Source organism: Clarias gariepinus, chromosome 5, assembly GCF_024256425.1.
Source record: "Clarias gariepinus isolate MV-2021 ecotype Netherlands chromosome 5, CGAR_prim_01v2, whole genome shotgun sequence".
Classification (NCBI taxonomy): Eukaryota; Metazoa; Chordata; class Actinopteri; order Siluriformes; family Clariidae; genus Clarias; species Clarias gariepinus.
Genome location: NC_071104.1, coordinates 30,915,715 through 30,941,491, shown reverse-complemented (window position 1 = coordinate 30,941,491; position 25,777 = coordinate 30,915,715). Strand labels below are relative to the sequence as shown.

Genomic DNA, 25,777 nt, shown 5'->3' with positions numbered 1-25,777 from the left:
ATTTTTTCCTGATATTTAATAGTATTACAGTATATATTATAGTTACTTCTATAAACATATAACTTATATTATATATAATATGATAACTTATAATAGTAATAATAATAATACAATTAAATAATAAAATAAAATCCAATGAAAATAAAACTGATCAATAGTATCGCTGAAGAGCAGCACGTCCTCCTGAAGACCCGCCCACTTTCCCAATGCTAGGCAACCAGGACTCCAAACAAGCGCGACAGAAGTGTTGGAAACAAAGTTGCTGCTTTATTCGGATGTTTTACATCACGCGTTTTTTACGGTGATTTTTTGATCTACTGTAAATGTATGAATACTGTGTTTTAATTATTGATTACTAATATTGTCACATCAAGGATATTTTTTATGGCTGGAAAAAAGAAGGAAATTAGTTTACAGGTAACAGAGTTTATAATAATGCGGAACAAGTGCTCTGTCTTTGTGTTTTACACATTTTCACAAGCAATTATTAAATCTCAGGTGTCCATCATAAACGACGAGCAATGGGGCGAGATGCTGGCCACGACAGGGTTAACAGGTAAGGGGATGGAAAGAAAAAACTTTTTTTATTTTATTTTTTTTTGCAGCACCAAGAGATGTTTAAACAAAATAAATTATAATTAATCAATTAAGCACTGACTGCAGTAACTGAATACAAAACCTTAACTTCAGTAGAACAAAAGTCTAGTCAAAAGCTTAATCAGAATTGTTTATGCCAAATAGTTAAAAAATTATATATATTTTATATATATATATATTTATATATATATATATATATATATATTGTTTATGCCAAATAGTTAAAGATTATATATATATATATATATATATATATATATATATATATTTTTTTTTTTTTTTTTTTAACTATTATATATATATATATATATATATATATATATATATATATATATATATATATATATATAATGTAAACCCTTTTACACTGAAATTCTTTTTAACATAATTGATTTATGTAAATATTAATCTTTAGGTATTATTTACAGTAAATATGTACAATATTATTCTGCCAAATTACAGACACCCTAGCGTATTTTATTTTCTAACATTTCACTGACAACATGTTTGGTTCATTATTGTTAAATTATTTAGATTATTTATCTAACTAAAATTGATGTTTGGCTTTAAACTCATTGAACTGAGGCGATCAGTCAAACGGGGTAATCGAATCAACGGTTAATTGTGATCGCCTGTAACAATAAAGAGAAAAAATTCTTTAAGAAACCCTGGTATAGATTATTATATTTTCAGGATATTATCCATTTATCTTACTCCATCTGGGACACGCTGTACAGCCTTATAACATAATTTCTTTTGTTCATTGTGTTGTATTGTATCCTCTGTGTCTCTCCCGTCTGTTAGTGGTGGACGTGTTCCAGCAGTGGTGTGGACCGTGTCGTGCCGTTGTCAGCCTGTTCAGAAAAATCAAAAATGAGTTGGGAGATGACCTGCTGCATTTTGCCATAGTAAGCTAGTCATTAGACATGAATGGGACAATCTGTGAAAAGAGTTTTGTTCCAGGATGAGATGCCCCCATGTCTTGGGAAATCTTTTTTCACTGTTTCTGCTATGTGTTCCGAGTTCACTGTTATTGTGTGTAAAATTTAGATTTATGTGCCTTTTTAACTCCCAAGGCAGAAGCTGACAGCATTGATGCAGTAGAGAAATACAGAGGAAAATGTGAGCCAACCTTCCTGTTCTATGCTGTAAGTTGATGAATAAAGATTTTCAGTCCTTTAGTATGAGCTCTGTAGATAAGTGTTAGTAAGGATAGATAGATAGATAGATAGATAGATAGATAGATAGATAGATAGATAGATATGTTACCTACTCCTACAAATCCACTGAAAGCTCTTTGCAAAATACATATAAATTATGTTATACTATTTTTATAACCCCTACCCCCACCCATGTTTCATTTTATTATACAAGGGTGATATGTTTTGTCACAGTGAAAGCTGCTTTTTATCTGTCTGTGTTTGTAGGGTGGGGAGCTTGTGGCTGTGTTGCGAGGGGCGAATGCTCCTCTTCTGCAGAAGATGATAGTGGAGGAACTGGGAAAGGAGAAAAAGGTGCTTGAGCAGAAGATGAAACGAATTGCGGTGAGCTCCACCATACTTCAGACATGGTCGTCCCACATGTTTCCTGATATTACACATTTAAAGGAGTAGAAATAAGTGATCTTTCGGAGAAAGAACATGCCTCATGCCTTACTTTATTCCTAATTAACTTCCTGTAGGTCTTCATTTGTCTTTTTAACCACTAGTGATAAAGTTTACAAACCCATCACCTATCCATCTCCTCCCTGATACTGAACAGCACCTCAGCACCACAGGGCTGTCTGTCTGGCACAAGCCAGAAGCAGCCCTGAACTCCAGCCCAAGTTCACAGAATCCTACTTATTTTGATAGTTTTACAATCCTTATGGCATTTGGTTGAGTTTGCACTCGCAACTGTTAAAGATTCTGCTATTTATCTACATCCTTCACACATGGTTTAACCTTCTGTGGACTTATCTGTAGTGTACAGGCATGTCCATAAGTATTTGGACAGTGACAGACTTTTCATATTTTTGTCTCTGTACACCACCACAATGGATTTGAAATGAAGCATGGGATTGAAGTGCGCTACATTATAAGTACAGTAATTATCAATCTGTTCTATGAAATGATGTTCTTCAGTTTTGCAGCACTTGGCTTCACTACAGATTTTTACATCCTGCTACTTTCATCAGCAGTTACATCATTTAAGAGTATGAATGAGTGCATCAACTTTAGTTGTTTCTGTGGTTTTGCTGATCATGTCATTGCACTCCTACATTTTAAGGAAGTACCACACTCTTTCTGATAGGCCTCCTTTGTTTACGTTAGCATCTCTTTGGAATGCATATTGAGAGTTCTCATTAACTGCTACTGAATGAGTAGCACATGGAATCAACTGCAGACCTTTTCTCCCTATACTTTGTCAGGAAATAATAGGAAAACAGGTCACAACTGAACACTTCCATCACATATTGTTTTCTTCATTTTTAATTAATTGTGTTCAAATACGAATATTATATTACTGTGCAAATACTTATAGACCTGCCTTTATGTATGATTAGCACAGACAGTAATCTTAACACCTCTAGTTTAGAGTTTATTCTGTATAATGCGTCAAAAATCATGGTAATCACACAATCACGTATTTAGTATGTTAGGGTTGCACATTAAGTTTAAAAGCATTACGTATTTGGTGATTTTAATTTTATGTGATGTCTTTTAGATAAAGGATGATGGGATAAATGAAGAAGGAGACATGCAAGAGGAAGCAAAAGCTTATCAGAATTATGAAGACACTATTGGTAATTACACATTCATAAGTAATACCTGACTAAAAATATACACCACTGTTAAGTAATAATCATGATTTTGGCCTCTTACCTCTAGTGCCTGCTAACAGGTCTTATACAGTGGGAATCATTAAGCCAGACGTTGTTGCACATGGGAAGACAGCTGAGATTATTATGAAGGTACACACACAGAGGTTTATACCACAGTACTACTAAGTTCTTGAATAAGGTGATGGGGGGTGTTATTTAATTTCCAAATTTACATTTTTGTGTAAATTGAAGTTATTTTTGCAAAAATCTTGATTTTCAGTCAGAAATTTTTCAAGTATTAGAAGTTATGCTGTTCAGACAAGGGAAAGTTTTCAAGATGAATGGCTTTGTCATTTTTCTGTAAAATGGCAATCTGCATTTTTTTTTCTCATTAAAAAGACAAAATAGAGGCTGTTAAGGAATCTTAATGTTTCTGCGTTAATGTAATATTACCAGAACCTAAATTGCTTTGGGGGTCTACTATCATTAAATGTAACTTTCATAAAAGCTTATATGTTAATGAACTTATGAAAAATTTACTTTGAAAATTTTTGCTGTATAAGAAAAATAAAACACAAAGAGAAAACAATTTCTGCATAATTAGACAAATTCCAGCAATAAAATATATATTTTTTTCCACTCAGATTCAGGATGCAGGCTTTGAGATCGTGGCTCATGAGGAGCGAACACTGAGCGAGTCGGAGGCTCAGAAGTTTTATCAGCACAAAGCAGCAGAGGTAGTATAATCTAGCATACATACCGCACAAGAGTCCAGTTATTTGGGTCTCTTATCACCCGCTCATTCGTACATTCATCTTTTCCGGATGAGAGCACACTGTTTTTTGTTTTTTTTTCCTACAGTTGCTGAAGATCCCACAGAGCTCATACAGGCTCGTTTAGATAGCCGTGTTTGTTTTATCAAACAAATGATATGTATACTTTGCACCAGCAATGGCTACATCCATTATCTCCCTGTGATTATTGTTCTTTCTGGAGGTATACCATGTGGAAGCCTAAGAATAAAGCTGCTGACAATGTGCATGTTCCTACTTTTGCTTACTTTGCACAACCAGCAAACAGCATGGAACTTAGCCTCAGGTTGTCTTTGACGTAGATTAGTAATGTTCGCTCCTCATTTATTGTGTGTGTGTGTGTGTGTGTGTGTGTGTGTGTTCCCAGCCATACTTTCAGGAGCTGATCCGCTTCATGTCCAGTGGCCCCTCCCATGTTCTGGTCATTTCTAATCCTGCGGGTACTGATGATGTCATCTCAGCCTGGCAGGCACTGCTGGGACCAGCAGATATAGAAGAGGCCAAGAGAGAGCATCCAGAGAGGTATACTTCACATTAGTCACATCATATATGTTACATATGTTGTTTTGTAACATACTTGAGAGTTTTTCATTCAAAATTACCTAAAAACTCCCTTTATATTGTTTAGTCATTCATTCAATTTTATTGATAATAATCAAAGAATAATAAATTAATTTATTAAATGATGTTGTTTAAGCATTTAGTAATTGTACAGAAATATAATTAGTCAGGCAGTGCTTCAATTCCTTATAATATTCTATTATATATATTATATCATTACATATAACATCTAACACTATTTAATAAATTTATTTAACAAATTTAATTAAAATACTTTAAGATATTGTTGTATATTGTTATACAATGCCGGACCATTTTAAACTGATTATTGCATTCATCAAGACAAGAGAACAGTCAAATAGCTGGGTTTGGTTTAAAAACTGTTTAATGGATTATTTAAACATGAAAGGATAGTACTGAATCATCAACTTTGTGGAAGAAATGGGATTGGAATTCCACTATATATATATATATATATATATATATATATATATATATATATATGTTGTTTTAAGATTTCGTATTTATATTAATGATATATTATATGTTATATATTATTGGGCAAAAGTTATGGTTTTAGGGTCTCAACTAAAAAAAAACAGATACTAGAAGAAATTATTTGAAGTCACACGTCATCCAAAATGTGTATTTAACCTTTAAGTCCATTGATTGTGCCTCTAGGTAATGGCAGTGATAATTACTGTATTTGATCGTATTTACAAAATCACCCCTTTTTTTTCTTACCAAAAAAAATTTCCTCCTTCTACAAAAAAGTGTATGAATGAACAGCACTGCACTTTTTAGTTGCCACAGTTTTGTGTTATACATCCCTTTACCACATTTCTACAGAACCACATGATTTTTACTTTTAATAAGACGCGACAAATTAATATATTGATGTTTACATTTACTGATGCCACAAGTTTGTATTTACAAGCCTCAAATTAAGTCTCACACAGCCATTCTTTGCAGTACAATCTTATGGCCACACATTGTGTAACCCTAGTTGTAGGATTTTTCTATGTGACATGCTGCCGCCAAATAATTATCAGTCATCGCCATGCTTAGGTTCCTGTATCCACAATTAATCTATTGATTTAATAACTCTGTCTTATTCAGTTTAAGATAAAACACTAGCCACAGGTTAGTCATCAAGCGGCCACAAATAAGTTCTCCACAAGCCTAACTTGTGCTTAAATAGTCAAAATAATAGCACCATATTTAAAATCAGCACCGTCACCTCAATGGCTCTGTACAATTCTATATACACTTATCTGGCCACTTCATTAGGGACACCTTGCTTGCGTTAATGCGAAGTTGAACAGGTGTACCTAATGCAGTGGATGGTGAGTGTACACTGAAGGAAGAACTGAGGATGGCAGAGCCAGAGTGGTCAAAGATTTGTGCAGCTTCTCAATGCATGCAGACTGTATGTGTATATGTATATGTATGTATGTATGTATGTATGTATGTATGTATCTACATGCCGTCTGGCACATCAGGCAAAGCAGACTATACAAATTTCAAAACTGGTCATGAGGTGAGGATCATATTACTGCATTCTTATACATACAAAAATATAATGTTAGAGAACCAGATATCTTTCAGGACAAAATATAAGTGAGTTCAGAAAGAGCAGATGTGTGCTTTTAGTGTGACGGTCCCATATTGTTTTTACAGATATGAGCTTTAACAGATACTATAACAGTACGCATCCTGTGCTTATCGTCAACTTCCCCTTCTCTCTGCGCTCGCTGAGACCCAGCAGTCGCACCATCTGTTCTTCTTCTTTCTCTTTCTCTCATGATTTCTATTTTTCTCTGTCTCTCTGTTCAATGTGTTTTTTATATACCTCAAAATTTTCCTACGCTAACTTTCTCACTATCCCTGCATTTCTGTCTTTTTCCATGACTCCTCCGTGTTTTTTCTTCCTTTCTTCTGCTTTTCATGCATCTCTTCCTTCTCCCCCGATCTCACGTTGTTCCTCTAGTTGATCATCTTTCTATTTCTCTTTCTCTCTTTAGTCTCCGAGCTCAGTATGGAACTGAGAATCTCTTCAATGCTCTTCATGGCAGTCATGATAGTGAGGAAGCTGGTAGGGAGCTGGCCTTCTTCTTCCCCAACTTCGGACCTCCAGAACCGGATCTGACGCCTGTAGAGAGGACGCTGGCACTCATTCGGCCTGACGCAGCCAGAGAAAACAGAGGCAGGTGCCAGAAACATGTCTGAAAATACAACCTACAGGCACAAATATGCAGAGATACAGAGGGGGATATATATATATATAGAAATATGTATCATACTAGTAGTACATATGTGGTGGTACTGTAAGTGAAATGGCAGAATACAATTTAAATAAAAAGCCTTGGTAGAAGATAGACAAAGACAATCTTTGACACGGGAGAAAGGGAAGAAATGAAACGATTGATTATTTTTTAAAACATCCTGTCAGTTAAAGAGTTTAGCTTATTACTGTAAGCAAGAGTACTGTAAACTGTGATACCCCAAGAGCATATTGTGGTATAATATATATATATATACTACAGTAAAATCCTCAGTGTTAATTTAACACTTTCAGAGTTCATTTAAATTCAACTGGACTCATATAAACACTACTGGGTGTTAATTTATCATTCTAAGTGTTATTTCAACACCAGGGAATTTTCTGTATATCAATATCCTCTTATTACCCAGCTCTAATATAATGACACTTTGATTTTAAATGTACACCCTCATACAGTCCAACCTGCTCTGTCTTAGTGATTCAAAAGCAGCATCATAGTTATATTAAATTTGCATATATAACAAACATATTCACCTTGATTAATAAATCTTTGGATGTATGTTGGCAGATGAGGTCCTTGCAAGGATCCATGAGGAAGGATTTACAGTAACCATGCAGAAGGAAATAACGCTAACAGAGGAACAAGTTCGGCAGTTCTACAGTCAGCAACAAGATGAGGAAAACTTCCAAGCCCTCCTCACCAACATGACCAGGTAATCACTTTATATTGGTGTAAAAAGGATACAAAGACATACTTTCACAACCTGTGAGAGTACTTCTACTAAAGCGTATTTAATGCCAATGGAAAAGTCTCACACCTTTATAAGTTTTTTTTTTTTTTTTACATTTTGTTATGTTTTACACTCATCTTAAAATGATTTTTTACTCATATTTGGCTAATTTATATAAAGTAAAAACAAAGCCATGAGGTCAAGAGAATTATCTGTAGACCTGTGAGACAAGACACAGATCTAAGGAAGGACAGAAGAACATTTCTACATTCTACTTTCTACATTGAAAGTGCATGATAGCCTCTATTATTCTCAAACGAAAGAGATTGAAAACAACTAGCACTCATCCCATATCTGACCACCCAGGCAAACTAGGTATTTAGGGATGAAGGGCCTTGGTCAGAGAGATACCCAGAAGAACCCAGGGTTTCCTTATAAATGAGATCATAAGTTCCCTCATGGAGATGGGAGAGACTTACAGAAGGACAATCACCACTGCAGCACTCTACCTATAAGTACTATACTGTATGGTAGAGTGGCCAGACAGAAGCAATTTCTCACTAAAAGGCTCATGAATCCCCAGAAGAAATCTCAGACCTTGATAAACAGAATCTTCTGGTCTGATGATCAGGAAATCGCGCATTGCCTTACTTGCACAGCTCATCCCTTCAGTCAAACATGGTTTTGGCGGCATCATGCTTTGGGGAAGTTTTTCTGCAACTGGGACGGGGAGATAAGTCAGTATAGATGAAAAAATTAATTTAAAAAAATATTAAAAAAAATAAAGAGCTGTCCTGAGTGAAAACCTTGCCCACAGTGCACACTGATCTCAGGCTGGAGTGACAGTCTGCATGTCAACAAGACAATCACTTGGAGCATGCTAGCAAGAAAATGCAGTGGCTTCAGGACAACTCTGTGAAAGTCCTGGAGTGGTCCAGCCCGAGTCCAGACCTAAATTCAATAGAGCTTCCCTGGAGTGACCTGAAAATGGCTGTGCTCTGACGCTGCACGTTTAACTGTGTTGAGCTTAAACGATTCTGCCAAGGATAATGGAAGAATCTTCCAAATGCAAGCTGTGCCAAGCTCGTAACTTCATCCACCAGCAGAATTGAGGTCATCACTTAAGAACTAAATCAGTTTATTTCAGTCTATATTTTTTTATAAAAGACCACACACTACAAATATTTGTTTTTACTTTGCAAGTGTGAGGAATTGTGTGTAGAAATGATTAGGGGAAGAAAAGGATTTTAATCTATTTTAAGATGAGTGTAAAACATAAAATAGGGAAAAATTTAAAGGGTCTGAAACCTTTAGCAGTGTTCGTAATGACAGGATTACTGTAACCACATACAAATATATATATATATATATATATATATATATATATATATATATTATAAACAGGCATTTTATCATATAGATAGGACATTATCAATCTCAAACTCATGTTATAACCACTATAAACCAATATTCCCTTTCCAACCTCTCTTTTTATTCTGGCTTTAAATGAATAGAAAAAGGAAATCTAAAGTCCACTGCCTGGAAAGCTTAACCATGCTAAAAAAAAAAAAAAAAAGAACAGCTTTATCTCTGACTGAAAACTCACTCCAGAAATAGGACATAAATGTCTTCTTAAAGAAAACATCAGCATATCAACAATTGCACATTTTCTAACCAGTTTATGTGAAGTGTCCTTCATAAGTGCAAGTGCAACAACCTATGCAAGTTGTTACTATAAAAAAAATATTTAAAAACACAGCCAGCACTACTAGTCAAGTAATTCTGTTATAGAAAATTAATCAAAACCCTCAGTGTAATCAAAATTAGGAAAGTGAACCTAAATTGTTTTGTGCATGTGTAATATAAAGTGTGTAATTTCTATGTTGTGTGTGTAGTGGACCTGTGCTGGCTCTGGTCCTGGTGAAACAGGGGGCTGTGGAGCACTGGAGAAATCTACTGGGACCCAAAGATCTAAACCAAGCAAAACTGGAACAACCAGACTGGTAAAAAGCTAATAACTGAAACTGTTGTTTCTGTGGATAAATAATGGGGGGGAATGTGGAAAAGTGGACATTCCCTTGAAAAATTGGTTTAAGCAAAACTAATTCAATTCAGTCCTGATTTTAGTGAAGTAGGTTTTGTCTTCTATGTTTGCCCAGTTTTTTTTTTTCCTACAACCTTGTTGCTAGCATCTTTGCAAGATTGATAGTAATGTCATAGGCGAACTCAATAGCAATAGGTTTTAGTGAGGGCAGATTTTTGTGCTGCTCACAAAGAGTTTTCCTTATATACATCTCCTCAAGTAAGCTTGTACAGTATATGCTTTCTAGTTTATATAAATAAAAAAAGATGACTACTATTCTCCTCAGGTATCCTGTCAGGTTGTTATGTTAGCATGGCTTTAACCGTCTATGAATATGACCTCTTAAAAACAATGTCAGGTGAACTCATCAGAATCAGGTTTTATTCGCCATGTATGTTGACACAAAAGGAATTTGATTCTGTCTGTTTGTATCTCTCAAAATACAGACCGACATAAAACACACTGCATTTGTTATAAACAGGACACTATAGACAGGAAGTACACATTTTAACCAGCTGGCTAGCGTTAGCAGAGAGGTTTACGGAAAGTCATGAATTTTACAGAACAGTGCAAAAATCTTGAGACACTATGTATTTCTTTATATTACATTAAATTCAATGACATCGGAACCATATTTTTTACTGTGACAGGCTGCAAAGTGTCTAAAGATACAATTTAAATATTGGTTGTTTATGTAACAACCTCAGTCGCAACCTCATTTCCCCATTTATCTGTTCCAACCACTCCAAGCATTCAGCATCACCAGTATACTAATCACCGGCCTGAACATTTGTACCTGTTTCTCACTGGATCATGCCTTAAGTTAGATGTCTTTTCTCATGGTTGAATGGGTCATAGGTCACTGTGTGGCTTAAAGATTGAATCCGGCTATACACATATGCAATAAATAAGAAACATATTCATAAAAATTACAAGTCATAACGTTATTTTCTTGCCCGTGCACAACTCTATAAAAGAAAAAAAAAAGATTTTAATGGTTTTGTGCAGCTTGTACTTTTAGCATGCTTACTAGTCCCAACCTCCCTTCCATGGCACTGAGATCACATGACCTGAGATGTCATTACAATTTTCTTCAAAACACCCATCATGGTGGACACAGAGCCAACTCACAAAAAAGTCGCAAAAGCTTTTTACTAAAGAAAAAAAGAAGGCGTCACTTACCAAATCTACACTTATTTGTGTTTCTGACATCTAGTTTGTTTTGACACTTTGTCACATGACTGTTGCATTTGCATACTCATTAATATTCATTAGTGCCTGTCAAAGATACCCGTGTACACAGGATCAGCTCAGTCTGTGTTCAATTATTTCAATGTTTATACAACACATTGTATTTGCTTTAGTAGCTTTATTTTATAAACAAGGAAATAAACTTTTTTCTGTTCATTTTAACATACACTCTTACACGTTATATAAATTTTATGAACCATGTATGGTCTGTGTCAATCTTTAGCAAACAAAACACATTCCGCTGAAACTGGTCAAGTACAGGGACTGATCATTAAAAATACATGAAAGTCTGTCTCTTCTCAATTAAAATATGTTGATGTGAATAAATGATGGGTGGCTTAAGACTTTTGCACAGTACTGTATGTAAAATAAATTTAGCTGAATTAGCTTATTTTAGCTGACTAGAGTTAGCTGAGACTCAACAACTATTAATATTAATATTCAACATAGAAAGAGATTGAACATCTATTTATATTACATATCAGTATGTACTGTACAATACTGTCAGATGGATAGCTAGCAACAAAAAATCGATGGAAATACAGTACATGAAAGAAGGTGACTTGCTTGTTTCTACTTAAAGTAGTCTTTTTGTTGTTGCAGGTGTTTACATTTACATATAAATTTAGAAATATGAGAGATGTGAAGTGCTATGTAAGACCTAGATTTTGCAATACTACATATAACATCCAGAGCTGGGTAACTCATGGAGAAAGAAGAATTTCCTGTTTCTCACAGTGAAGCTGTGAGTAACTTTATCAAAGTATCCGAGAGGCAGAGTGTGTGCATCTCCATCTTTTATTTTTATCAACATATCCAACTGAACTATTAGTGTCAGTACCAACAACTTTAAGCTTTAATTAAAGCAGGTCTGAGAGTATTTTATAATTTTTTTTATTGATGACTGAGAAAATGTTGTAAAAGTCTATTAGAGACGCTGATGAGACATTTGATGTCCACAGGGGAAAAAACTCAAAATGATCAATGATTCGAACAACTGGCTGAAAAAATAATCTAATAACTGACATAATATTTATGTTGCGGAAGAACAAGCAGATACATGCCATAGATCTGAATTTTTTTAAACATTTTCCTAAATCGTTTTTATTGGTTACTTATTACTTATGCCTTACTGTCTCGAAATTTTTAATTATAAACATAGTATACTTGCATGAGGTTCAGAGTGGCCTTTATAACATCTGTGTGTACTACTCCATATATTTGTCAGTGCCTACAGTACAATTTTTGCTATTTTTATTTATTTAAAGTGCTCACCAGGTTGATGTTTAGTATGTATATAAGGACTAATCTTTAAGATGTAGACATACAGTATGTAGTGTATATACAGGGTGAGCATACAGTCTTTTCCTGAGTTCAAAGATATATTACACAAAACCTATACTGTTAAAGCATGTAGTTTATTAAAAAGTAAGTGTTTGACTTCTGGCAGAGCAGAGATGTCCAGAATGCAAGCGGATACAAGTCGTTATAAAGGCAATGGGTGGGAATACAGGTTATTGGAAATGCTTCTGTTATATTTTGTAATATGAAATTTTCAAAATTAAGAATAAGAACCCCTAACTATCTTTTTATTCAATAGTAATTAGGTCGTGGCTTAGGGGATAGCACTGTCGCTTTGCACCTACAGGTTCCAGGTTCGATCCACATTGGGGTCTGTGTGCATGGAGTGTTTGAAGGATGTCCTCATTAATATATAGGGAGGGAAAATAAATATTCACAAAGTTTTGTTTATGTTAGTTAATAAACTCTTAGTAAATGTATACACCTAAAGTTTGATCAGCATGGATTTACATGAATTATGTTTTTAAATTAGATGCATTTGCGCTGATGTGTTTTTGTGTGTTTGTGTGTTTGTGTGTTGTTCTCAAGCCTTCGAGCTCAGTTCACAGGGGAGAGCGAGTGTGTGAACCAGCTGCACGGAAGCAAGAGCATGGAAGCGGCTGAGCAGGAGATCAGCTTCTTTTTCCCTATAGAGCACACACTGGCTGTTATCAAACCTGACACTTCAGAGGATCTCAGAGGTACTGTACTAATCAGAGATGTTTACGGCAACTGCACATTCTGCTCTGTGTCAGTATCAGCAGAGTCCATAGTCTCTGCTTGCACATACAGTGCAGCTATTAAATCATGCAGCTATTCAAGTTGCAACAATTTGATGGCTTCCTGGTTAGGTAATTAGTTTGTACCATAACAAATTGCAAAGGGCCCTGCATATATAAAGTGCAGCTCAAACAAGGCTGCTTAACAAGGAAATAAAAGAAATTAAAAAGATAATAAAGAGATATTAAAAGATCAAGTAGGGACATAAAAAGAGCAGCAGTATTCATTAGTCATCAGCATCATTAACATCTATTTTTTATATACAGGGTGAGATAAAAAAAAATTATACATACTTTAGAAAGGAAAATAGTATGATGTAAATTATATTTATATAATATTAATTATATTATCCTATTATTATTATCCATAATATTATCATATATATATATATATATATATATATATATATATATATATACCGTTTACTGTATATTCTCGCAAGGCACACACACTTACAACGGCCAATTCTAGAATGCCGAACAGCCTAATCTGCGGGTCATTGAGATTTTGGGAGGAAATGTCACCAAGCACGTCACCGAGGGAGAACAAACTCCATGCACACAGATTCCAGGGGAATCGATCGAACCCTCGACCCTGGGGGTGCAAAGCCACAATGCTAACCACTACACCACCGTGCCACCGTTATACATGCACAAAATCAGCAGACCCCCTCACTGTAGTTGTTATCTGATGTTGTAATTCGAAGTATAAAACTAGAAGCTCCTGATTAGCATGTTGTTGTTTTAGTAGAAATTACTAAAGTGGGAATATCTTTACCTAACCTGTTTAAAGAAGTTTCTTGAATTAATTTAATCAACACCCAGGAATACCATATTTCAGTGTAAAAGTACAATCAGGACTGCAGCTTACTTCTTCGTTGCACTTCTGGCCATCTTCCAGAGGAATCTTGAATCTGGGTTCATGTCTATTCCATAGGAGAGATCTTGGAGGAAATCCGAGCTGCAGGATTCACCATCTCCCGGCAGAAGGAGATGGTTTTGTCCTGGGAGATGGCTAAGGAATTCTACAAACAGCACAGTGATAAGCCGTTCTTCGACCAGTTAGTGGACTACATGTGTCGGTGAGATTACATACATTCTCCCACAAATTCACAATATTTTTTACTTACTTTTCATTAAAATAAAGGAGTATTTAAAATTATTAAAGATGTTTTTTCTTTTCTTTTATTTTATTACGTTATGATTCTTTTTGCTGCTCCTGTTAGGGGTCGCCACATGAGATCATTTGATCTGGACCTTTTTCTTTTTTTTTTTTGGCTGACTTACCCAACCTTCCCATTTTTATCCATCCTGGCACTAAGAGTGTCCTGCAACCCGGTGCCTGGGAAAAAAATTCTCATCAATGCCCTAATTCTTACTTACTTGCTTACTGACTTAGTTACTTAGATGTAAGAAAGAATTGTGTGTTCATACAATCCATATTTTCTACGCACTAAACATTCAGAGTTACTGTAACATTTGAAGTTTTACCACACACTGTGATTGAGGTCTTTATGTTTGATTTTGACAGTGTCCTTACATCTTTCTACATAACAGACATAAACTTAAAAAAATCTGAGACTCCAAAGTTAGCTACTGTGGTGTGCTCCTTTGCTAAACATGTGTCTGTTGGCTTTGACACCCAGAGGTGCTGGATGTGCTGATTCTCTCTTCAGCATCATCCGAGCTGTGTCTCATTTACATTTCTTTGAAGCTGAGTTGAAAATCATCAGGCCAGAAGGGGGGAACATTTTACTTAGGTTTTCTTAGGACAGGCTTATGTCAAGTGAGCATGCTTCCTAAAGACTGTATACTTGCAGTATGAGTTGATTATGATGTGGCGGGATAGCGCGTTGCGCTAGCGCGCCCGGCTTTCCTTTCTATAGAGCCCTGATGCAGGGCTTCGGAGGGAAAGTTGTGTATGTGAGCGGTGGGGAGTGATTGTGCACACTGACAGGAGGCTTCTCCCGTTCGGAGATCACGTGGGATTATTAATTAAAACAAAGAGCAAACCTAAGTGTATAACTTAATCCCCTGTCCCCTCCAGACAGGGTTACTTCTTATTTACCTTTAGTTCTTTCTTTTCTCTTTTCATTTTTTCTTTTCTCTTTTTCTTTTCTTTACAGTTTTCTTTTCTCTTTTTCTTTTCTTTTTCTCTTTTATTTTCTTTTCTTTTTTTTTTTTTCTTTTCTCTTCTCCTTCTTTTCTTTTTCTCTTTTATTTTCTCTTTTCAGTTTTCTTTTCTCTTTTTCTTTTCTTTTTCTCTTTTATTTTCTCTTTTCAGTTTTCTTTTCTCTTTTTCTTTTCTTTTCAGTTTTCTTTTCTCTTTCTTTTCTTTTTCTCTTTCTTTTCCTATACCGGAGCAACGCTCCACACCCTGGTGCTTCCTAAATGTCCGCACGCCTAATGCTTTGTGTTGGGGGTCTTTATAGGCATGGATCCAGGTGTCATGCATTCCCCTAATTGCCATCATGGCGGCGTTGCCTAGCAACTGCACCTGAGGGTGGCCGTGGGCCTGCCTGACTGGAAACCTGTGGAGTAGTTGTCTGTGGGTTTGCCTGTCGCAATACCCGCGACGTTACAGTACCCCCCCTTCTACGAACGGCCCCCGACGTTCCCATGGCCATGACCCGATTGCTGCGGAACTCTCTGATGAGCTCGGGGTCCAGTATGTGTCGGGCTGGGACCCACGAGCGTTCCTCTGGGCCGTACCCCTCCCAATCCACCAGATACTGTGTGGCTCCCTGGACACGTCGTGTGTCCAGGATTCGCCTAACTGTATATGCAGGAGCCCCATCGATAATTCGGGGCGGGGGAGGGGTGGGGGGTGATGGACCTGCCAGGGTACTACACAGGAGAGGCTTCAACCGCGAGATGTGGAAGGTAGGGTTTATCCTCATTGAGCGGGGAAGCGCAAGGCGGTATGCCACCGGATTCATTTTCCTTACCACCTTGAACGGGCCTATGTACCGCGGAGCCAACTTTTTTGCCTCTACCTTCAGCGGAAGATCCTTGGTGGATAACCAGACCCGCTGTCCCACACGAAGTTGGGGTCCTTTCTGCCTTTTCGCGTTGGCTGCAAGAGTTGCCTTTCGTGCTGCAGCACGGAGGGCAGACTTCGCTTTCCGCCATATTCGGCGGCATCGTTGCACCATGTGTTGTGCAGCGGGTACCCCACTTCGGGTTCCTGTTCCGGGAACATTGGTGGCGGGTAGCCGAATTGGCACTCAAAGGGGGACATGCCTAGGGAAGAGTGCCACAGGGTGTTGTGGGCATATTCCACCCAGATCAAATGGTCAGCCCAGGAGGAGGGGTTGGCAGAGGCCACACACCTCAGGGAGCGCTCTAAGTCCTGGTTAACCCTCTCTGTCTGCCCGTTTGACTCTGGGTGAAAGCCTGAGGACAGGCTGGCTGTGGCCCCGATTAAACTACAGAAGGCCTTCCAGAACTGGCTGGCAAACTGTGGTCCGCGATCTGACACAAAATCAAGGGGAAGACCGTGAATGCGTACCACATGCTGTAATATTAGTTGCGCGGTTTCCTTCGCTGATGGGAGCTTTTGGAGGGAAATAAACTTGCAAGCTTTAGAAAAGCGATCAACCACGACTAATATTACAGTGTATCCCTTGGAGGGAGGCAACCCCGTTATAAAATCAAGGGAAAGGTGGGACCATGGTCTGGATGGGATGGGCAACGGGTGTAGCAGCCCATGAGGACGCGTGCGGGGCTCCTTATTTTGCGCGCACACAGGACATGCTGTCACATAGGCTCGGACATCTTTGTCCATGCCGGGCCACCATAGACGACGGCGCAGAAATTCCAGGGTTCTGGCTACTCCTGGATGGGCCGCAAAAGGGGACGTGTGACCCCAAGAAAGAGCTTGAGGTCGGACGGCGGCTGGCACGTATAGTTTGCCCAGGGGTCCACCTCCAGGGTCTGGCTCTTGTTGCTGAGCCTGAAGGATCGCCTGTTCGACTGCCCATCGCACAGGGGCTATGATCCGGGGGGCCGGTATTATTGGTTCCAAGACTGGCTCCCGAGAAGGGGGTTCCCATTGCCGTGACAAGGCATCAGGCTTCAGGTTCTTAGAGCCGGGTCTATATGACAACACAAAATCGAACCTGGTAAAAAAGAGGGACCATCTCGCCTGTCGTGGGTTGAGGCGCTTCGCTGACTGGATATACGCCAGGTTCTTGTGGTCTGTCCAGATGAGAACCTGGTGTTTGGCCCCTTCCAGCCAGTGCCTCCACTCGTCTAAAGCTAATTTTATGGCCAGGAGTTCACGGTCTCCAATGCCATAGTTTCGCTCCGCTGACGTCAGACGGTGAGAGAAGTAGGCGCAGGGGTGAATCTTTTGATCTGCCTCTGATCGTTGGGAAAGGACCGCCCCTATGCCTACATCGGATGCGTCTACCTCCACTATGAATGGTGCCTCCTCGTTGGGCAGCTGTAGGACTGGTGCAGTGGTTAGCTTGGCCTTGATGGTATCGAAGGCGCATTGGGCTTCGGTCGTCCATTTAAATCTCCCCTGATCTTTCTTGGTAAGGGCGCTGAGTGGGGCTGCCAAAGTACTAAAGTTTCTAACGAAACGACGAAAAAAGTTGGCGAACCCCAGAAAGCGCTGAACGGCACGAAGCGAGGTAGGCTGTGGCCATTGTGCCACTGCTTCTATCTTGGCCGGATCCATGCGCAGGTGTCCACAGGACACTACAAAGCCCAAGAAGGAGGTAGTGGTCACGTGGAATTGGGACTTCTCCAGCTTGACAAACAGGTTGTGCTGCAGGAGAAGCTCCAGGACCCGCCGCACGTGAACCGTATGCTCCTCTAAACTGTCACTAAAAACGAGGATATCGTCTAGGTAAACAAACGTAAAATGGTTTATCGTCTCCCGGAGCGCCTCATTTATAAACCGCTGAAAAACCGCGGGTGCATTAGTGAGACCAAAGGGCATGACTAAATATTCATAGTGGCCTGCGGGTGTGATGAAGGCTGTTTTCCATTCGTCTCCTTCTTTAATGCGAACTAAGTTATACGCACTGCGAAGGTCCAATTTTGTAAAAATTTTGGCCTTTTGAAGGCATTCGAAGGCCGAGTTCATTAAAGGCAGGGGATATCGATCCTTTATGGTTACAGCATTTAGGCCACGATAATCGATACACGGCCGGAGCTCCCCATCTTTCTTTTTTACAAAAAAGAACCCCGCCCCCGCAGGAGAAGTAGAAGGCCGGATAAACCCTAATGAGAGCGCCTCCTTAATGTACTTCTCCATGGCTGAGTGCTCCGGGGAAGATAGGGAGAATAGTCTGCCCCTGGGCGGAGTGGTGCCAGGAAGCAGATTTATTGCACAGTCAAAAGGCCTGTGAGGGGGTAGTTTTTGGGCCTCCCTCTTGGAGAACACCTCTTTAAGGTCCCAGTAATCTTTGGGAACTGTGGACAGATCCACCGGTTCGGGAGAGACTGGGGAAGGTGGTTGGATCCCCTTCAGGCAGCTCTGGGAGCACCAGGACCCCCAAATGGAGACCGATCTGGTCGACCAGTCTATCCTGGGATTATGGAGCTGAAGCCAAGGAAAACCCAGCACGACTTGTAACTCTGGAATCCGTGTCACCAGAAATGACAAGCGCTCTGTGTGTTGCCCAATTCGCAACATGACCGGCCCTGTTTGTTGGGTGATGGATCCCGATTTAAATGGCTGGCCATCCAATGATGCGACTGGGATCGGAGAGGGGAGCAGGTCAACTGGTAAGCCTAGTTTCTGAACTAGCTGGCAGTCAATAAAGTTGCCTGCCGCCCCTGAATCGACAAACGTTTTCAAGTGGGTTTCCTGAGCTCCATTCCAAGATAGAGTGGCTGGCAGAAAGAGTCCTGCATGACAGGGGTCCAATCTCCGGGTCATTACCGAGCCCCCCCCGGGAATGACCCTGCCCTTTTAGCTGTTCATTGAGTGAGGCTGTTTTGTGCCGTTGACTGACCCTGCCACGCCCAAAGTAAGTGTCTGCGCGACCGTGTGTTGCGTCAGCTAAAGAAACGAAATCAGCCGCACCCAACTGCATGGGTTCTCCTAAGTCCCGTTGGGGTTCAGACAATTCAGATGGAGGCGAGTGATTCCGCCTGTACGAAACCCGGCCCAGACGCTCGGCACGACGCTCACGCATGCGGTTGTCAATCCGAGTTGCTAGCCTATAAAGCTGCTCTAGATCACTTGGGGGTTCCCGAGTGGCTAACTCGTCCTTAAGCCGATCTGATAGGCCTTGCACATAGGCGGCCATGAGGGCTGAAGCATTCCACCCAGAGCTCGCCGCCTGGGTCCGGAACTCAATAGTGTAATCCGCAACTGACCGAAAACCCTGACGAATGCGGAGTAATGAAGCAGTTACGCCCCCCTCCATATGGGGATGGTGAAAGGTGGCTTTAAGGGCCTCTACAAAGGTCTCCAAAGTGGTGTGATTAGACAGTGCACTCTGCCAGACCGCCGTGGCGGTCCTGTAAGCAAGGAGATCATGAAAGCAATCTTAGCTCGCTCTGTGGGGAACTGGGATGGTTGCATTTCAAACACCAGAGAGCACTGTAATATAAAAGCATTACACCTTTCAGGTTCGCCTGCATATGGCTGGGGGGGTGGTAGGCGCGTCTCGGCCACCAGAGGGGGCGATTGCGCCACTGCACCGAACACGGGAGCTGACTCCCGTGACGAGCCGTGAGAGGGTGGAGACCCGGAAGTACTACGCGCACTGAGCTGTATTTGGATCTGCTCAATGCGCTCTGATATCCCACGTATCTCCGAAATTAAGGAGGTTAGAGCATGTTCATGTTTTCCAATCACTCCTGCCTGCCCTGTTACTATGTTTTGAATTCTCTCCAAGTCCGCGGGCTCTTGGTGAGGTGCGGACATTCTGTTCTGATGTGGCGGGATAGCGTGTTGCGCTAGCGCGCCCGGCTTTCCTTTCTATAGAGCCCTAATGCAGGGCTTCGGAGGGAAAGTTGTGTATGTGAGCGGTGGGGAGTGATTGTGCACACTGACAGGAGGCTTCTCCCGTTCGGAGATCACGTGGGATTATTAATTAAAACAAAGAGCAAACCTAAGTGTATAACTTAATCCCCTGTCCCCTCCAGACAGGGTTACTTCTTATTTACCTTTAGTTCTTTCTTTTCTCTTTTCAGTTTTCTTTTCTCTTTTATGTTCTCTTTTTCTTTACAGTTTTCTTTTCTCTTTTTCTTTTCTTTTTCTCTTTTATTTTCTTTTCTTTTTTTTTTATTTTTTTTTATTTTTTTATTTTATTTATTTTTTTATTTTTTTTTTTTTTATTTTCTCTTTTATTTTCTTTTTCTCTTTTATTTTCTCTTTTCAGTTTTCTTTTCTCTTTTTTCTTTTCTTTTTCTCTTTTCTTTTCTCTTTTCAGTTTTCTTTTCTCTTTTTCTTCTCTTTTCAGTTTTCTTTTCTCTTTCTTTTCTTTTTCTCTTTTCCTATACCGGAGCAACGCTCCACACCCTGGTGCTTCCTAAATGTCCGCACGCCTAATGCTTTGTGTTGGGGGTCTTTATAGGCATGGAGCCAGGTGTCATGCATTCCCCTAATTGCCATCATGGCGGCGTTGCCTAGCAACTGCACCTGAGGGTGGCCGTGGGCCTGCCTGACTGGAAACCTGTGGAGTAGTTGTCTGTGGGTTTGCCTGTCGCAATACCCGCGACGTTACAGAGTTGATATGTTTTAAGGTATTTTTACTATATTGTTTATTAGGAATGGACAGTAGATACGTTTAATAATTAAATAATTTGTTTAAAAATGTAGAAGCTACAATTTGTGAACTGAACTGCGTGTTAGAAATGTCAATGAAACAACATGATCAGGGTTGCCAGATTCAATCAGCGTTGTCATTCACTATCAAAGGATGTTACTTCACATGGAAACTATGACATTAATGAGGTCAGAATGCAGCTTTGCACTTCCTCAGTAACAATTTGATGTTCAACTTTAAAGTCCACTGTCCTCTACATTTTACTGTGCATAAAAACTTACACTGAAGTCTCCTTTCAAAAATGTTAAATCTGTTTATAAGGCATGCCTATACTGTACATAACCTATAAATAATTTATAATGTTAAACCATGAAGCTGACACTATTTTCAAGCTCCTTTTACAGAAAATTAATCAAGAAAATAATTTAAAAATTCAGGCTGCTATATTACAGTTTTAACACACAGCTACATCACATTCACATTAATATTGTACCTCATATCATTTATCCAGAATTTATCTGCATCTTATCTTTTTCCAGAGGTCCGTGTACAATACTGATTTTGTCTAAAGAGAATGCAGTAGAGGAGTGGAGGATGATGATGGGCCCAGCTGACCCCAGTAAGGCAAAAGAGACAGCACCAGGATCACTGCGAGCTCGTGTTGCGAAGGACATCCTGGAGAATACTGTGCATGGATCATCCAGCCTACAGCATGCACAGGAGAAAATACAGCTCGTCTTCGGGGAGATCAACTCCGAGAGTCAAGTTATCAGTACAGGAGATGATGATAAGCCAAATCCATTAGGTAATCTTGTTAGAGTAAAATATATTCGCAGATAAAGCACAGAACAGAAATGTTAGTAATAACTCATTTTATGTTTTGGGTCATCAACCATCCACACAATTCAAAGTTAATACTACACGAAGATAACCTGAGTAAATACAAAATGGTGTTTTTAAATACTGATTTCTTTTCTTAAGGGGAAAAATCTGTCCAGATTTACCTGGCCCTGTGTAAAAAATGTATTGCCCCTATGGTAAATTATGAATAAACTGTGATTTTTTTTTTTGTTTGTTTGTTTTGCAAAGCTGTGTTAAATATCACCTGCCACAACCAGGCCTGGTTACTGCCAGACCTGTTGAATCAAGAAATCACCTGTCTGACAAAGTGATTTTATGCATGTATCAGTCTGGAAAGGGTTAGCAAACCCATTCTAAGGCTTTTAAATCTGATTGAGATTCCCTTCAACAGTCAGTTCATGCTTGAAAACCATCCATTGTGGCTGAAATAAAACAATTCTGAAAAAAAGAGTGAGTTTAATTTTCTCCACAGCAACGTAAAAGACTCAAACGCTTGTTTGCAGTTGCAGTTTGTTGTTGGAACAACTAGTTATTAGGTTTAAAGGGGAAATAAATTTGTCACATAGGGCCAAGTAGATTTGGATTTATTTGCAAAACTGCATCATGTAGAAGACTTCCTGTAGCTACAATTCAGTAGATTTTATTGATTCAAATATGGGTTGTAAAGTATGTGAATGCAAACATTACCTTTTCCCTAGAAGCAGAAGAAAGCTTCGCAGAGCTAAAGAACCTTCAGACATCAAGGTCACCTTCATTTAGTGAACTACAGAACCAGACTGAGCCAAAAAGTGAAGGTTAGTCAAGAATTCCCCATAGTGTAACTGAAATGTTTGAAAGACCTTACATAATATATTATCTAACTTCATGACGGTAGGCTTATCGTTAATGAGAAACAAAAAAGAAACCCCAAAATCAGTGTTTTTACATCCAGTCCTGCAAAAACCCCAGCAGTTTTGGCTCTTTTACAGCTTCTAATACACCTGATTCTTGGTCTAGTTGTGCTGACAGCAGGCATCAAGCCAAAACATACTGACCAAAATCCCTTAAGCTTAAGAAGTGAATGATGACATTGACCCTTTGAAATTGTGCAGAAGAAGCCAGAGGTGAGCCTATGATCCCAGAAAACACAGAGAGCCATTCAGCATCTTCAGAAGAAACCAAGGATTTACCCGAGCAGAAAGAAGATGGTAATACAGGTTTGTGTACACTTTGACCACTGATATTTTGTCCTTAAATCACTGAAGCATACCAATCATTACATGGTAGAACAAGTGTGAATATGGACAAAAGAAAAACAACCAAGTCTACAAGCCAATGTCTAGGTGCTGGCGCAGGCTCCACTGCCGTTTGAAGTTCTCTTTACTAGAATCATTGCTTTAATCCAGGGATATTTTCAGCAATGGTAAGATGATGACACATTATATTTATAGGAGTAGTTGTGTTTCTGGGTTAAAAAGGTTTTCTTGTTAAGTCAAATTATTTATTCAGTTAAACACAATTGTACTGTAGGTAGAAAGTACATAACTGTCTTTTACTTCCTGATTACTTCATTATTTGCTCATTTTACTTTGTCACTTACAGTATGTCCCGTTTGTATTAACATTGGGGTTAAGGTCAGTGTCAGAGATTCTTTCTTTTTGCTGGTGCTATAGGTTGGCTTGATGCTTTAGTGATGGTGCCCTAAAAAACAGATTTGATGCAAAAGAAAAAAATTTTTTTATTATTATTATTATTAAGAACTTATTTTCACCATTAAACATAGCTGTGATTTTACAATCAATGCTTATACGTATTTATTATTGAAATCCACATGGCCAGGCAGTGTATAAATTCATTCCATCTCAAGCATTTCGTTTCTCGCTCTCACAAAGTTAATAAAGCAAAAAAAGCTTGCTATGTTGGCAGGAAACCAGAAAGTCCTTCATCCTAAAAACTGTTCTGTCACCATTTTTTTTCTCCATTTTTCCCTTTTTATTTATTTAACAGTGAAGTATTGGAACAACTACATTAATATAAACCTTGCCGCTAGATCTACTGTCAGAGCCTGCTCAGGCCCAGCAAACTAATCAGAATTTGAGCAGTCAACTACACTATACATCCTATATATTTTATACCATGTATGCCTTTGGTTATTGGTATAATTCATTGACTCCTAACGATTTTAATATATATTTTGCACTTCATTTTTAGGGGAACAGAATTCTACTTCAGATATTCAGGGACAGGATTTGAACAGTGTGGAGGAGCCCTGAACAGACCACAGGCAGACCTTTCTACACTGTTTTACTCGTTTTTCAAAATATGTACTGTACTGTACAGTGGTGTTCAAAATAATAGCAGTGTGTTTAAAAAAGTGAGTAAAGCTCCATATCCATATAATAACTTTTAATTTAAATTACATAAATGCATTGGACACCCTGCACGTTCTATTCTGAATCACAACGTGAAGAAAAATGTGCAAAATGTATTATTAGTTTAATGTAAATAAAGAAAAACAAATATGTCTGTTAAAACAAATAGCAGTGTCATCACTCATCTTTATAAAGTGATGAATTTACCGTTTAAACAAAATGCAAGTTTAATCTTTTTTGTGCATCTCTGAACTAATATTTAGTTGTATAACCATGCTTTCTGAGAACTGCTTCACATCTGTGACAATTGTACTACATGCCACAATTCCTCTGCGTTTCTTCGTTTTGCCTCAGAAACAGCATTTTTATTGTGAGGCCACAAGTTTTCTATTGGATTAAGGTCTGGGGATTGGGCTGGCTACCCCATAATGTTAATCTTGTTGGTCTGGAACGTTAATCTGGTTGGTCAATTTTGTTATTCTTCGATCCATTCGAATGGTAGTTTTCCGTTTTCTTCCACGTCTTTCTGGTTTTGGTCTCCATTGTAAAGATAAAAAAAAAATAGATATAATTTTAAGCAAAGCAGCCTATCATTTTCTGCACTTCTCTAATCAACTTTTAAATCAAAGTACGCTGTTCTTCTAAACATTGTTTGGACAACCCATTTTACTCTGATTTTTAGAGAGAAATGCACAGGACAACCTTTTCTGCATTTATCCTTAAATAAGGGGAACTTGTTTGACACCTGTTTTTCACAGAATAATTTACCTCTCTAACTGAACTCCACACTGCTATTTTTTTTGAACAGACTAATATTTGTTTTTTACTTACATTAAACTAATAATACATTTAGCACATTTTTCTTCATGTTGTGAATCAGAATAAAATGTGCAGGGTGTCCAATGCAAAAGGAAACTGCACCAATTCTCAATCCACTCAGCGTTCAAATCAACATGGCTGGGTTAGAAGACCATGATAAAAACCCAGGGCTAAGGTAAAATTCAGTAGAGACATAAATAAATGTAAACTAATGGATGCTCCTGTTGGTTCTTGGCTATTATTGAGGTTTATAGATTTTTTTTTAAACACATTTTGGCATTTTTATGGCCTTACAACTCAGCTTGTACTACATACTGTATACAGTAATTGCTACAGAAAACAGTATATTTTCACAAAAATTATACAAATAGGCAGGCCGGTATAAATAGGTAAGAAGATTGTCATGTAAGGAAGAATTAGAACTTCCTTTGTAGTCGGGATAAATGTGACAAAATGATTAGGGAAACAGGCTACTCTTATAAAGTTTATATTTTGAGGTGTTGTTAGTTTAATGTTATAAGATATCAGCATTTTAACTATTGTGTGACTTTCTTCTAATAATTAGAAAACAACTTCATGCTGTGTGAATTGATTAGCTTCTACCATTGTGGCTTAATGTTCAGAGATAAATAGTGTTTCTGTGAAAAATCTTTCAGCAAAGATGAATGCTTTATTATTTATCATGTCTTTTACATACGTCTACAACCATATGTACAATAATTACAATAAGGAATAAACCTTTCTCTTTTTTTAAAACCAAATTGTCAA

General features: G+C 38.6%; 1 protein-coding gene across 3 annotated transcripts; it reads left to right on the top strand.

Moving 5' to 3' along the window:
* Positions 1–241: 241 nt before the first annotated feature.
* nme9 (NME/NM23 family member 9) lies at positions 242–25,557 on the top strand. 3 transcript variants are annotated; one of them, XR_008360491.1, is made up of 19 exons: positions 242–417; positions 499–556; positions 1,402–1,505; positions 1,674–1,745; positions 2,025–2,141; positions 3,304–3,382; positions 3,468–3,550; positions 4,045–4,137; positions 4,580–4,734; positions 6,798–6,979; positions 7,626–7,770; positions 9,684–9,791; positions 13,013–13,164; positions 14,180–14,324; positions 21,518–21,783; positions 22,538–22,633; positions 22,931–23,035; positions 24,030–24,651; positions 25,471–25,557. XR_008360491.1 is itself a non-coding variant. In XM_053496374.1 (18 exons), exons 1-18 carry the CDS (start codon positions 385–387, stop codon positions 24,089–24,091), a joined length of 2,052 nt encoding a protein of 683 aa, XP_053352349.1. In that variant the 5' UTR covers positions 242–384; the 3' UTR covers positions 24,092–24,953. The 3 variants fall into 3 exon arrangements, 2 of the variants coding, with proteins under 2 accessions (XP_053352349.1, XP_053352348.1); XM_053496374.1 differs by lacking the exon at positions 25,471–25,557 and having other exon boundaries at positions 22,541–22,633; positions 24,030–24,953; XM_053496373.1 differs by lacking the exon at positions 25,471–25,557 and having other exon boundaries at positions 24,030–24,953.
* The last annotated feature ends 220 nt before the right edge of the window (positions 25,558–25,777 follow it).

Coding starts and splice junctions, on each gene's coding strand:
- nme9 (XM_053496373.1), top strand. CDS start 385: ATGGCTGGAAAAAAGAAGGAAATTAGTTTACAG. Junction 2,142..3,303: donor AGAAGATGAAACGAATTGCG/GTGAGCTCCACC, acceptor GATGTCTTTTAG/ATAAAGGATGATGGGATAAA. Junction 3,551..4,044: donor CAGCTGAGATTATTATGAAG/GTACACACACAG, acceptor TTTTCCACTCAG/ATTCAGGATGCAGGCTTTGA.